The 14862-nt window shown below is 35.4% G+C and overlaps 3 protein-coding genes across 8 annotated transcripts in view; all 3 read left to right on the plus strand.

The window, feature by feature from the left end:
• Window positions 1–440: 440 nt before the first annotated feature.
• LOC111704746 (uncharacterized) lies at window positions 441–2894 on the plus strand. Its single transcript, XM_023477080.1, has 3 exons — window positions 441–759; window positions 1200–1384; window positions 2804–2894. Exons 1-3 carry the CDS (start codon window positions 670–672, stop codon window positions 2892–2894), a joined length of 366 nt encoding a protein of 121 aa, XP_023332848.1. The 5' UTR covers window positions 441–669.
• A 1260-nt stretch (window positions 2895–4154) lies between these two features.
• LOC111704737 (uncharacterized) lies at window positions 4155–11829 on the plus strand. Its single transcript, XM_023477065.1, has 8 exons — window positions 4155–5097; window positions 5439–5606; window positions 6152–6364; window positions 8991–9247; window positions 9932–10055; window positions 10675–10926; window positions 11297–11400; window positions 11587–11829. The coding sequence occupies exons 1-7, from the start codon at window positions 4357–4359 to the stop codon at window positions 11369–11371; spliced, it is 1830 nt and encodes a 609-aa protein (XP_023332833.1). The 5' UTR covers window positions 4155–4356; the 3' UTR covers window positions 11372–11400; window positions 11587–11829.
• A 202-nt stretch (window positions 11830–12031) lies between these two features.
• LOC111704738 (F-box/LRR-repeat protein 14) overlaps window positions 12032–14862 on the plus strand; it is a 7220-nt gene continuing 4389 nt past the window's right edge. For 3 of the 6 annotated variants that reach the window (XM_023477067.1, XM_023477068.1, XM_023477066.1), the window contains exons 1-4: window positions 12032–12719; window positions 13468–13636; window positions 13840–14002; window positions 14063–14208. In XM_023477067.1, coding sequence (XP_023332835.1) covers window positions 12694–12719; window positions 13468–13636; window positions 13840–14002; window positions 14063–14208 — 504 coding nt within the window. In that variant the 5' untranslated portion in view covers window positions 12032–12693. Of the gene's footprint in view, window positions 12720–13467; window positions 13637–13839; window positions 14003–14062; window positions 14856–14862 lie in introns of those variants that run through there. The other 3 variants (XM_023477071.1, XM_023477069.1, XM_023477070.1) reach the window with 3 other exon arrangements.

Below are 14862 nucleotides of genomic sequence, written 5' to 3' on the forward strand. Positions count from 1 at the left end.
CTTATTTTGCAGATCTACAAATGCTTATGAAATGTTGAACTGTACTGTGCTTTACTTGTAAACCCCATGCATTATTTTGCAGCATTACCACCGTGCACTGTTAATTTCACTTTAGTTTCTTATGGTAGTGCTTCGATTATTAATATTGTGCATTGCTGTGTCGTGTCCACTGTGCACTGTCCACTGATGTGCAAATTTTGATATTCTTTGTTTGTAACCTAGATATCAATGCATCTTGTTTTTTGCTTTAAGATATATTAGATATGCAATGTGCATCTGATAAAGGGGTTACAGAACGGGGAATGTATTTTCCCCTAGACTTGTAAATATTTCTTTATCTCATGTTTTCTTTCTTTCAGATTGTGGGTCACAGGGTAGAGTCTTCTTTGTTCGGATACAAAGACGAATATATTTCCTAATTCGGGGAGAAAAAGTGAAAAATCCATATTCCAGGATATATCCTGCTAGCGTAGACGGATAAGAACTCTAAATGAGAATGTGAAGGAAAGGATGGATAAATTTCTTATGACATTGCGAGTCTGGTCGCCGCACTCTACCCGATCCTTCCTTTCATAGACAACTAGACATTAGGAGTCAGTCAACAGAAAACCATAGACACAGAAACAGCTTTACAAGCTTACATTCAACTTCGAGTGCTTTTCATTGTCGATGAAAAAAATAGTTATAAAAATGAGAAGTTTTAAGAAGTTGATCAATCAAGATTTACTGCAGCTTGCCCTTATTATCAGCCTACTTAAGGTGAATATCATTAATTTAGTAAGATTTTATATATTTAAAATGAGCTATCGTTATAAATAGGTTTAAAAATACTTGAGGTTTTTATTTTATTCTTAACATTATTTGGCAGAGATAAGAGAAAGGACAGAACTAATTTAGATCGGTTATAAATTAAACTAATTCGTTCATTCTGATGATGCCTAAAATCTATCGTTCAAAAGTTCCGGTCTCAATTTATTGAGTCTCTGAATTTTTTCTTTTAACCTCAATTTAAAAAAATATTTTTAACCTTTTGAAAAACGAGTCTTTGTCACAAACTCGAATTTTCTCGTCCCTATATCTTTGAAACCAAATGTCCTAGACCTTAAATATATATGAATATTAACGGTTTACATCATCAGGTTGCAAAGATATAATATTTGAAAACTTGAGTTTGTGGCAAAGACTCAATTCCTGTCCAGGTTGACCCTAATAGCTATTTCGGCTTGAACCGGTCCAATGGTCAGGACTCAGGGGGCGGAGTATTATTAGGGGAGGCGTGGCAGCCCATCCTTCCCTCCTACCCCCTGAAGGACCCGAGCAGCCTGCTAGCGAGGTACCAGGAGGATATACTAGAGGAACTCAACACACTCGGCACTTTCAACAGGTATAGAATAATCCAATCAACAGAAATACTCAGCGTTGCCCGTGTCCGGCAGGTTTCAGTTTGTTTTAATGTCAGACATCCTACCTTATGTTACACAGGGGACTGTTAGTCTAATTTAAAGCGACACTTTGCAAATTTAGCAATGCTCGTTTCACAACGGTACCCTAAACGCTTTGTCTGATCATGAATTAGATGTCAATGTTTGTAATCTTAAATACTGATTATTGTCAATTGTGATTTCTTTGCGAAGTATAAACCTAGAAAAGCGACAAATGCTTCCACACCATTGATCAGATTAAGGGTTTAAAGGAAGTGTTTGCGATAAATGAAAGGGGGTATAGGTTGACTTCGAGTTAAATTGATATCGATCGCTAATAATTTTACTTCATACTGAAGAACGTATGACCCATACAAATTCACGGAGTTATACAATTTATATTATTAATAACACTATTAAAGCACCCTCCTTCATCTCAGTGTCAAGGTAGCTAAGCTAACAACCTGTTGATTGGCGTATTTTTAGTAAAAACTGAAATATTCATAGACGGCGGCGGGTGGAGGCCGGAAGGGGGGGGGGTTTAGACGTCTAGAAAATAATAACAGAATATAGTTTCTTTAATTATACAATATACATATATCGGTCGTTAATAGGATCAGAGATTGTTTCAATCTTGTCTAATTAACACATAATAACAGAATATAGTTTCTTTAATTATACAATATACATATATCGGTCGTTAATAGGATCAGAGATTGTTTCAATCTTGTCTAATTAACACATTTTGATATAAATCTAAATTATTGACATATTTATTTAGTTAAGTACCTAATTTAAACATTGATTTATTTCAAAATGTATTTTGTGTGAGTGTGACTCTGGAAACTATTCTTCAAATATCTTGATATCGTCTTGTTAGTTTTGTGTATATATTTTGTGTGACTCAATGTTTTTAAACGAATGACTCACTGGTGTGCACTCTGTACGCTGACGCAGTACGCAGACCGATACTTTCTCTTCCGTTCTAGACACTAGTCAAGGAGAATATATCTATTTATGTTATTGTAATGGGTAATATTAAGTGCTTAAAAGTTTTTGTCGGTATTTTTTATTTTTTTGTTTCGGTGTGAAAATACTTTTATTTTGATCGAAAACAAATTAGAAAATGCAAAAAATCACAGCAACAAATTTTTCGCACGCATGATACCCATTACAATAACATATATTTTTATTCAATTTTATTCAACTATTTTAATAGCAGGTCGATAAAGTAACTTTATCACCCTATTGTAGGGTGATTAAGTAACTTTATCACCCTACAACGGGAAATGTCAACTATGAACTTATAAAATTTTAATAGCAGGGTGATTAAGTTACTTGTTCGCCCTGTAGAAGAAAAAAGTTGAAATTATTCTGTTCAGGTTCTCCTTGTATGGTGATGTTCCAGTGCAGCTCTCAGCTTACCTTGTTGATTTGTCTATAAAACCTTTGCATTGCTTTATCTATAAATGATCGTTGAATCTAAAGTTTCAATTCACAAAGCATCCGATATTTTCCACAACCTCAAATTTCTAATCCCTATATCTTTGAAACCTGATCGTGTGGTGTAACTGTACACACCTTTGGTATTTCAAAATAACATTATTTTAGCAAACAGAATTAATATTTTAGAATATTAAATTTATACTACATAAGGTCACAAAGATAACACAAGCTTGTGGCAAACACTGTTCCTTAACAATTGTATTCCACCCCCCCTTCTAAGTTTGTCTGTTGTTCGAGAGTGGGACGGCCACCTCCATCGCACAGCTGCCGAACCTTATTTTACCCCTTAATGGCACTGCTCGTCCCAATATGGCTTCCTATCCTCTCCCAAACAGTCTTCCAGGAATGGTTTTTTATATGGGTAAAATGAGGTTCGGAAGCTGTTCGGGTGAGGTTGCCCGTCCTCTCTCGTACGCGTTATCTTTCCTTTTTTGCCGTTAAAACGAGGGTCACCGCCTACACCTACATTCAAAATACTTGAATAATATTTCTACCATCAATATTTTATAAGAAGTTACACTTTTTATATTCATTATGGTGTTTTTGTGTCCATTCTTTCCTATCATGTTCTTCCTATGATCCTTATGGTTTTACTTCTTCTGTTCCTTGTACATGTATTTTTTATCCAGGCTGTTCCACGAAACATGACATCAGCAAGACTTGAAGATCTCCTTGATCTTTGAAATAAATTACCGCATTTATTCTTAAACCAAATTTTATAAGTAAAATTCTGTAGAACAGTCATAAAATACTTTTTAGGACACCATGTACATCAAATTATTTTTTAATATTTCATGTTTCAATATTTGCTGTCTTTTTTTCTATTTGTTATACTTCTGCTTCTTTGTTCTTCTCTGTTAAAACCTTTCTTTTCTGTTCTACTTTGGAGTTTTTAATGGTTCTTTCTTTGTTTTTCATTTGGGTATTTTTATCTAATGTTTCTTTTCCTGGTCTAAATACTTACCTTTGTTCCTCGAAACACTTGTTCTTCAGAGTTTTCTTAATGTTTTCCCCTCCCCCTCCCCCTCCCACAATTCTCTTCCTGTTCATCACTGATAAGGTTTAGTCATTAAAGGTGGGTTGTTGAATGCATTTCTTTATAGTCTCTCGCTGAGGCTACGCTTATAAACCTTTCTTATTTCTGGTATTTAACCCCCCCCCCCCCCCAGGGCTTAACTTCTTTAATTTTTACTAACCCTAACCCCGGACACTTCAAGTGTTTTATCCACATTGAATTTTGATTTAGGATTGTGAGCAGACAGATTCAGATTCTGGGATATCAGATACTGAGAACGTGGGAAGTCCTTTCAGCTCTGGGTCTGATCATGTTCCTGGGAGTCCAGGTTCTGAGCTTACTCCGGAGAGTCTAGATTCAGAGTATGCATTTGAAAGTTCAAGTTCGGAGCATGCCCCTGAAAGTTTTGGTTTGATGCATACATCTGACCGAGATGTTTCTCAAGTTGGGAAGCCTGATGTTGAAGAATGTTTGGCGAGTGGAAATGTGAATAGTACTTTAGGAGCAAGTGACATGTTTCCTGAGTTCTACGAGGATGACCTGATGGATCTAGATGACGGGGCCGGGGTAGAGTACGGTCCTGAGATACCTCCTGAGCTGGTCCAGGCTTGTATACCAGAACTAGAGGACCATGGGGCCATTCAGTACGAACTGCTTCACATGGACGAACAGCTGTTGAACCTGGACTACAACATTGAAGACCTAGACGAGGCTTTTATCAAGATGGACGAGGAGATCGCCCTGACCTTTAGCGAGGACGACCTCATGAACCAAGACCAGGATATGGAAGGGTTCGACGAAGAAATATTTGAACGTCCAAATCCCTTCGATGACTGGGAGCGTGAGTCGTTCTCAGCTATTCCTGACCTGCTCCAGTTGGACGCGATCAATGAAGAACCTCTCTTCCCCATCCAGGAGGAGACCAGGGAGAGGGAGAATCTGGACGATCTTGGTCTGAACCTCGGAGTTGCTGGATTAGATGAGTTTGATCTAAATATGTTGAACAGTCCCCGCTCTACTGAGCTGTTGAGTGAGGATGAGATTCTCCGGAATGATGTTATGTTCTCCAGAGCTAGAGACTCCGGAGATCTCAATGCTGAACCTGTAGAGGACGAAGAGAAAAAAGCTCACGAGTCGGCAGAAGCTCATCGTCAGGTAAACGTAGCTTGTAACAATTTACAAAGAAAAAATCGACATTTTTGTTGTTGTTTGATGACATGGAACTTATTAATAAATTTAACATAAAATTCACAATAAAAGTGCGTTTAGTATAATCACATATTGTGGACGAGAAATGTTTTAATTCTGATATATTTAATAGAAATATAATAACAAAGCACTTCCGGTAATAGCACAGATTCAAATGATACGGCTTAATTGTCAAAACTTTGTGCAGTGTTAGCTCCCTGGATTTGTGTGTATTCCTGTTTTTGTTTGTTTTGAGCAAATTTCAATCATTTTTGTTAATTTTGATTAAGGAACTCATTCTGTTTTAGGTTTATACGCCCGAGACGTTTATTCGAGGCAAAAGTGAGGAGGAGGAGGACATCCTCGATATATCATTGGAGGATGCTCTGGAGGGAGTATCGGAGGAGTCCTTGGAGAATATTGATGTAGCTCTGGAACAGGCGGAGGGAATTCTGGAGGGGGATATTATAGCTCAGGTTGGAATTTTAAATAGTTGAAGACGACTTTCGGAGAGTTTTTTTAGACAAGTGTTTGAGATGTTTTCTTAGCTTTTCAAAATGGGGATTGAAAAATCTTAAAATCGCCGACAATTTCGACGATACAACATCCTTTTATCTTAAATATTACCTGGGAGCGAATGTAATGAAATTGCCGTTTTAAAATTGAATCATTGATTCAAATCCTTCCTGACTCTTTACCCTTGAAGCGGCGGCTCAAATTCATTAAATTCGGTCCCAGGACCAAATTCAACGATAAGCAAGACGTGGTCGAACTGGATGTGATTCACCTCAATCTACATTTCTCCTTCCATTTTATTTTGTCCCATAGGCCGAATTTAATGAATTTGAACCGCGTCACTGAAACGCCAATCAACGCGCGGTTCAAATTGCGCGGTCGCTTAAATCTTGAAACATTGATTAAAATTTAAGTTGAACCGTGTCTCATATTTGAACGCGTTTCGAATTCTTTAAATTCGACCTCAGAACTAATTAAACCTTTCTACATGAATAATATGGTTTAGGTGATGAAGGAGAGTGGAATACTTGAGGCAGAAGTTAAACTTGAAACTGAACCTGAATACAGTAAACCAGAATCCATCCACACAGAACAGCTCAAGCTAGAGGATATAAAGGTGGAGGACGAGGACGAGGTTCTCCATGAGGAGATCCTCGACGTGGTTTCCTCGGAGGAGTTCCAAACCTCCCTTCAACTTTCCGGAGGAGCTTGTGCACAGGTGAATTAATTACCCCACCCCCTCTTGGAAAAGAAAACTATTTTCATCCCCAAAAATTTTAAATATCTTATAGGGTATTATTCGTAGAATTTGGGAAAATCAATTAATATTTTGGTGAAAACTGTCAAACTGAATATAATTGCAGCCTCAAAACTTGGATGTTGGATTTAATAGAGGATTAATGTAATAGTCAGAGATCTATTAAATACTAGATGTTTAAGGTTGATCTTGAAGATAATAACAGATGTTTAAGGTTGATCTGGAAGATAATACAGAGATCTATTAAAGGCTAGATTAATTTTAATTGGTTTAATTGGTGAATTTATGTTATTGTATCACTGGTGTGATAATTAAAACATCTCATTTTTTTGTCTATGTTGGCCATTCAGTAGATTAGCCATTCATCTAGTTTATTCTTGAAACTATTCAGGTTCTTTGCATTTTTCACATCATGTGGGATTTCGTTCCACATATTAACACATCTTGTGCTAAAAAAATTTCGATATATTTCGGTCTTTACAGCTGGAATTTTCAAGTTTAAAGGATCACTTGACTGCCTGGTTTGAATACCCCTTCCTTCTTCTGGTACATACGCAGAGCTGAACCATTTGTTTTTGTCCACATGGTCGTGTCCATGTAGAATTTTCCAGACTTGGATCATATCTCCTCGCTTTCTTCTGTTCTCCAGGGAGATCAAACCAACCTCTTTCAGCTTCTCTTCATAGGTTGACCCAAAGAGTCCAGAGGTCATTGTTATTGCTCTTTTTTGAACCCTTTCTAGAGTTTCTTTGTCTTTTACTAGCCAGGGATTCCAGGCTTGAATACAGTATTCAAAGTGGGGCCTGACATAGGTTTTGTACAATGACATCCATATAGTTTTATTCCTATAGGAGAAAGATCTGGCCATCTGGCCTAAAATACTATTCGCCTTGGCTGCAGCAGTAGCACACTGTTTAGAGGGTTTAAGATCCTCCTGTATCATTACACCAACATCTTTCTCTTTGTCTGAAACCTCCAGATTTACACCATTCATTTGGTACCCATATCTTTGATTCTTCTTTCCAATGTGTAAAACTTTACATTTCGACTCGTTGAATTCCATCTTCCAGTCCTGTGCCCATTGAGTTAATGCATTTAATGAACATTGTAGTGCTTCTCTATCCTTATCTGTATTAACTTTCCTTCCAGCCTTCGAGTCATCTGCAAACTTGGACAGAAAAGTTAGGGCATCTTTAATTACTAGGTCAAGTATGTTTATATATATAACAAAACACAACGGTCCAAGGACACTCCCTTGGGGCACTCCAGACCAAACTGGTTTCCAGGCTGATGATTTATTATATATTTGGTCAGTGAGGTCTTCAATGTTGATATTTCCGTCAGAGTTTTCCTCCTTAGTAAATACTGAGCCAAAGTGATTACCTAGTTTATCACAGATTTCTTCACAATCTGTTACTAATTTTCCTTCATGCTTCAATGGTCCAACTGCCACTCTGTTAGATTTTTTAGAATTTATATAATTATAAAACAATTTGCGATTATTTTTAATTTCTCTGGCAAGTCTTCTTTCATAGTTCTTTTTGGTGTTTCTTATTTGGTTTTTTACTTGTCTTTCCATATTTTCATACTCAGTCTTGTCCTCCATGCTGCTGTATTTACTGTATCTCTTCCAAACTCTTCTCTTTTTTCGGATGAGCTGTAGAAAATCCCTATTCATCCAAGGTGGTTGATTGTTCAATTTTTTTTACCTTCTGAGGAACAAATTTGTCCATACATTCAGATAGTTTGTTTTTAAAAAGATTCCAGGCTTCTTCAATGTCCATGTTGTGTAGTTTTTCCTGCCAATTAATGTTGCATAAGAACTCTTTTAGACTAACAATGTCCGCATTTTTCCAGTCACTAAAATAGCTGGTTTTGTTCTTTGTTGGTACTTCCCCTCTTATGTGAGTTAGGATCATTCTGTGGTCACTTGATCCAAGTTTTCCTAGGTTCTCACAGCTAATGACAAGTTCTCCCTGTGTTAAGACCAGATCTAAGGTTTTTCCAGAATTGTGAGTAGGAAAATCTATGCACTGCTTAAGAAATTTGGCCTCAACTAGTTCTAAAAAGTCTTTACTTATTTTAGCTGATGCAGTTCTATTTTTCCAATCTATGTCCGAATAGTTAAAATCTCCTATTTGTTGTTTATGGTTAATCTGTTAGATAATTACTGATATGTTTAAGGTTGATCTGGAAGAAAATAACAGATTGGTTAAGGTTGATCTTGAAGATAATAACAGATGTTTAAGGTTGATCTGGAAGATAATTGCAGATTTGTTTAAGATTGATCTGGAAGATAATTACAGATTCGTTTAAGGTTGATCTGGAAAATAATTACAGATATGGTTAAGGTTGATCTGGAAAATAATTACAGATATGTTTAAGGTTGATCTGGAAGATAATAACAGATGTTAAAGGTTGATCTGGAAAGTAATTACACATATGTTTCAGATTGATCTGGAAAATAATAACAGATATGTTTAAGGTTGATCTGGAAGATAATTACAGATATGGTTAAGGTTGATCTGGAAAATAATTACAGATATGTTTAAGGTTGATCTGGAAGATAATTACAGGTATGTTTAAGGTTGATCTGGATACATTGTACGGAAGAAGATCTGGGAAAGGAGTTCCTGAGTTTTCTCTCTCCTACCAACCGTTCTTTAGCTGGGACGGGTTTAACAATGATCATGGGAGCTATACTGCTGCTAAACTTGAACCTGGAGTTAAACTTGAGTCCGAGCTAGAAAAGGAGTCAGGAGACGGAGGTCTAAGGTCAGGGTTGGGGGGTCGGAGGAGAAATGAAAGTGAGTCTTCTGGGTACTATTCGAGTGAGGATAGCAGGTGACTTAACTTAATTATTTTTTATCTTTTCTGAATTTTCTGAACGACCTAACTACAATAATAATAAATCTACCCACCACCTTAATTCACAGTTGTTTCATACTGACCTAGTACCTACAGGGTGTCCCACGAAACATGAAAGTTGGTGAATAGTTTTCAATGTCTTCTTCCATGATACTGTCTTAGTTATTTAAAACTCTTTGCAGTTTATTTCGTTAAACAAATCTTTTACTCAAATATGCACAAGTTTGAAATCAATTTTACAATAATATTACTGCCATTTAGTATTTCTTATCATCATCTTTGGTATCAAACAACTTCAGGTGGAAGAGGACATTTTAAACTATTCACCAACTGTCATGTTTTGTGGGTCACCCTGTATCTACACACGAAGTACCCCTCTTCAAATTCATTTATTTTGATACTTTTTAAGATATATCCTATAAATAAATAAATTATTGCGGATCCAACGGATCTGGATCTTAAGCACTGGCTTACCTACTCCTGTTTATATTACATACCTAACCTGTCTCATATACCTTTTCTATTCTTGAATCCGCATATTTTTGAGGATAGGAAGCCAAAATATTGCGGATCCAACGGATCTGGATCCGGATCTTTAGAACTGGCTTACCTACTCCTGCATATATTTCCAACCTAACCTGTGGTATGTATCTATTCTAGGTGTACTAGGGATGAGAAGTTAGCAGCGAAGGTTGGGCTTCCCTACACTGTTCGTGAATTAATAAACTGCCCAGTAGACAGATTTAATATGATTCTAGCAGACTCAACCCTCTCACCTCATCAGGTTAGATCCATCAGATTTAAGAGATATTTTACTGTTTATGTTATAATCATTTTGTTGCATTATCAAACACTCAGTGCCTTTTGAAGAAATGGTACGTTTAAAGTTTACCTAAAAACGGGATCCTTAGATTTGATTAAAAAATACTAATAATTTGTTCGATTTTTAAGGTTTTGGTTCTCAAAAGGGACTGTAGACGTAATTTCAAGTGACCTTCCATATATAGAGTGGCATGACCGATTCACAACGGAACCCCTGATACATTTGTCTCATTAAAATAGATGGAGATATCCATGTTTTTAATATTTCAAAATTAATTATTTTCAACTGCGGTTTTGCGCATTTATGCTCCGGAGGCAATGAGGAAGGTCTAACCAAAATTAAACACTTCTTAAATAGAAAACCTAAAATATCTTGCGTGCTCATTGTTACTCAGAGATTGAAAGGGTACCACTGTAAATCATACATATCCCTCTTTTTTTTTAATGAAGGGTCATTTAAATAACAAAACTGTTTTCCTAATAGTTGATTTAAAAAGCGAAACATGAGAAGAATATGAAAACATATTTGGGTTTTCGTTTAAATAGTACGAAGCCATTGTTTAAAGTTTTAAATGTTTTAGGTTAAGATCTGTAAAGATATAAGACGACGAGGAAAGAACAAGGTTGCAGCACAGAACTGTAGGAAACGTAAACTGGAAACTATTGAAGAGCTCCAGGTTCAGGTGGAGAGTGTACGTAGAAGACGGGAGCAACTGCTCCGAGAGAGGGACAGGTTGGAGCAGGAGAGGAGAAGGTGGAGCAGTAAACTCATCAGGATGGAGCAGTTTGTCATGTCAGGACTAGGGAAGGACATTGCGGAGTTCACCATTCAGGTTTTATTTTAATCCAGTTTTAAATGACGGAATATTTGAAAATATCCATTCCATAAAGGTTTTATTTTTCTTGTTAAAATCAATTAAACGTTATTATTTGAAATCATTTTAGCGATCTCTCTAGCTTTAACAATTAACAAGTAATAAAAATCAAACCTTTTTTTGCATTTTTTACGCCTGAATTCATTCAAATCAATTTTTGGTTGGGGAACTCTGGAGACCCATGGGAATGTTCTTTGTTTGATTTTGAGACTCTAAATTGAGTGGGTCGACTTAAATAATGGAAAACGACACCGCGCGGGTAAACGGCGGGACTAACTATGACAACCCTGGGCTTCCAACCTAGTGAAGTAATATTAATATAATTTAGGTAGTTGATGACCGTGTGGAGTTGACCTCCAGGCTAGGAGGAGGTCGGGGTCGAGGTGGAAGATCGAGGAACTAATCTGCTCAACAAGTGGATTATTCGCTAAGGTGCCTTTTTTAATTTTGAGGATTTTTAAAGTTTTTTTTACAGAGTTGGAAACTGAACATAAGCTAATGTATATATGTCTCAGTCTACTGTATAAGTACAAAATAATATAACTAGGGGATAAAATTCTCAACTTTTAGTTACTTGGAAGTTATTGAATTAGTATTTTAAGTTAAACAATGTTTTAGATTTGAGACTGAACTACAAATATTCATCCTGGTACATCATTGGCATCCATTCAGATTCATGTTTCTCCTTCTCTTAAATATATCATCATCCAGGCCCGGCACAGCTACACTTCAATCTATGTTCCGGATTCTAATCTGCTTGATCCGGTTAATCGAAAATCCGGATTATCAATTATTATTAATTTCTTTGTGTCTTGTATTATCTGTATCATTATTTTATTTTCCAAATCTTCTTTAGTGTTGCAAGCAGTGCTTAGGATCCATTTAATTTTGATATGGATCCAGATCATGATCATTTCTTTAAGATTCACTGAATTTTTTTACAAACAATAATTTTCAAATTTTTTGTGTTTTTTTTTCGCATATTTTCATCCTAAAACTTGATGAACCATTCAGAAATGAGGAAATTTTTATAATCTCTCTTTTTTCAAAAGTTCAGATTTTGGTTGTATGGTAAGAACGTTTTTTTTGCAGTTTTTGGTTGATATTTTACCCCTTGGATCCGAATCCTAAGCACTGGTTGCAAGTTTTGTTTATCGTTTTTCTAGTTCGATAATCATTCTTTCTAATCAACTTTGTATTTCCTGCTGATAATGTTAGGTTAATGTACTTTTCGATATCCCCAAATTTTCCAGTATTAACACAATGGTTTAATTTCAATATATTCAATTCTTTGTTAGCAAGCATTATCTTTTACGTTTGTAATTATGTAATATTCTATAATCTATTTTTGTAAAATAATTAATTCTGTTCTATGTCAGTCAAGTTGTATATAACATAAAGCAACATAAAGCCCTACTTCCGTTTTATTTCTAAATTTTGAAAGTTATTATTTTGAATGATTAAAATTATTTAATTATAACTTAAAGGCTGTGATGAATAGTGAATATAAATGTATGTATAATTATAATAACAGAAGTTCGAATACTATTTTGTTTTAATTTTTTGTGTTAACATTATTTTTTTCTTCAAAATGTAGAGAGTTGTTAGCTTGCCACATTTTTCTCACGACGTGAAGGTAAGGTATACGTTTCAAACTACGAAAATGTTTCATCTGCTCTAAATAGTGAGGGATCCTCCGGCCGCCATGAGCCTCACAGATGTGCTATGCAGCACCGAGCATCCGCTATGCAGTAATAATTTTAAATTTATATTAAACATTTTTATCTCGAAAGGGAAAATATCAAGAAAAAATTCTAAAACAAATTCGATTTGATTTGTTAAAATCTTAAATTCATGAAAAACCTTTTTTTTATTTAAAAAAAAATTTAAATACTTCTTTTAACCATAATGTTGCATTACAAAATTTTCTTCATTTTCGCGTAAAAAACTCATTTCCTAGATCACATAGTGTTGTATTGAAATATTTTTTAAGTTAGTTAAATTTTGATATCATGCTGTAAGCAGGTTTATGTCCTGCTAATTAGATTATAATATCTTAGATTATAATATCGTTAGCATTAAGTTTGGAAATAATGTTGAAAACTAAGTGGCGAATTTTTAATGCCTTAATTTTAAATTATTTTGTCAGAGACAAACAAGACACTAGTATTTTGTTCATTTATTTATTCTTACATTTTGATTCCATTTATCTTGAAATTATTTGAAATAAATGTTTCAGATGATTTTAATTTTTCCGTTTCTTTGCCAAATTCAAATATGGCAATAGATATTTTAAACTTCTGAATATGATTTCTTAAACTGGATTTAAAGCCGCAGTCTAATCCATAGCGCTTCTTTTCAGCATCTTATGCATATTCTTTTGCCAAAATGTCTATCCTAACTTATCTTAGGTGACGTCTCTCAACAAGAATTTAAAAAGATATTTTTATGGTTTGAAACCTAACCATTTCAAAATAAGTAAATATCTTATTCCTTCAGGATAACCATGGATAAAGAAGAGAAGATATCTAGTAGGTGTGAACCTGAAGTAAGCAGAGATAATGGAAAGATGATTACTTCGTTTCTCCCTCTGATAAGTGTACTGACCCTACCAAGGGTTCCTGCACTGGACAATATGTGTACTGAAATAATCAGGCATATTCTTCAGGTACAATCTTTTCATTCTTTAATGGACTTAAAGGATCTTGTAATTTTAAGTATCCCTTCTATTTCTAAATTAGCATGTCTGATAAGCAATGGAGCCCCTAAACATCTGTCTAATCATTAATATCCGCGATATTAAAAAAATAATTTGACAAACATTATACTTATTCGCTTTCCTTTCAACATTCTATGATATACATTTTGCAGTTCCTGGATTACAGGAGTAAGAAGATGCTGAGGGGAGTGTCCTCTACTCTCAAGAACAGAGTGGAAGGATGTGGGGATAAAATGGTTCATTATTGGAGGTTTTCTGCCAAGTTTACAACGGATCAGCTAATCAAGTTTGCTGATGAAGTTAAAACAGTTATAGGTAAATGAAATAAAACTGGATTAAACATCTTTTTTAATTTCATCACATTACATTTTCCAGGTTTTGAAGTACGTGATGGTACAGATGATGGTGTTAAGTATCTTGTGAAGAAACATCCTGAAATTCTCATGTTTAAACTTCGAAGAGGAGAATTTGGAACTATGTTTCAACTTGGAAGTGAATTCACGTCAAATGGATTGCTGCAGATACTGCAATTTTGTGGAAGTACACTTAGATCCCTGGATATATCATTAAAAAATATAACTGGAGAGGATCTGTCTGAATACAAGGGAATCCTGCCTTGTTTAGAGATCCTGAACATGAGTTACTGTACACAACTCACAAACAAAGGACTACTGCAGATACTTCAGCTCTGTGGAAGAACACTTAGATCCCTTAATTTATTAAAAACAGAAATAACTGGAGAGAATCTGTCTGTCTGAATACAAGGGAACCCTGCCTTGTTTAGAGAACCTAAACATGAGTTACTGTAGACACCTCACAGATAAAGGACTACTGCAGATACTTCAGGTTTGTGGAAGTACACTTAGATCCCTGGAAATTGAGTGTACAAATATAACAGGAGCAAATCTGTCTGAATACAAGGGAACCCTGCCTTGTTTAGAGAACCTGACATTGAGTCGCTGTTTTCAACTCACAAACAAAGGACTACTGCAGATACTACAGCTTTGTGGAAGTACACTTAGATACCTGAATATAGTGGACACAAATATAACTGGAGAGAATCTGTCTGAATACAAGGGAACCCTGCCTTGTTTAGAAAACCTGAACATGAGATACTGTAAACAACTTACAAACAAGGGACTGCTGCAGATACTTCAGCTTTGTGGAAGTACACT

This window comes from Eurytemora carolleeae, unplaced genomic scaffold (genome assembly GCF_000591075.1).
Source record: "Eurytemora carolleeae unplaced genomic scaffold, Eaff_2.0 scaffold259, whole genome shotgun sequence".
Lineage (NCBI taxonomy): Eukaryota > Metazoa > Arthropoda > Copepoda > Calanoida > Temoridae > Eurytemora > Eurytemora carolleeae.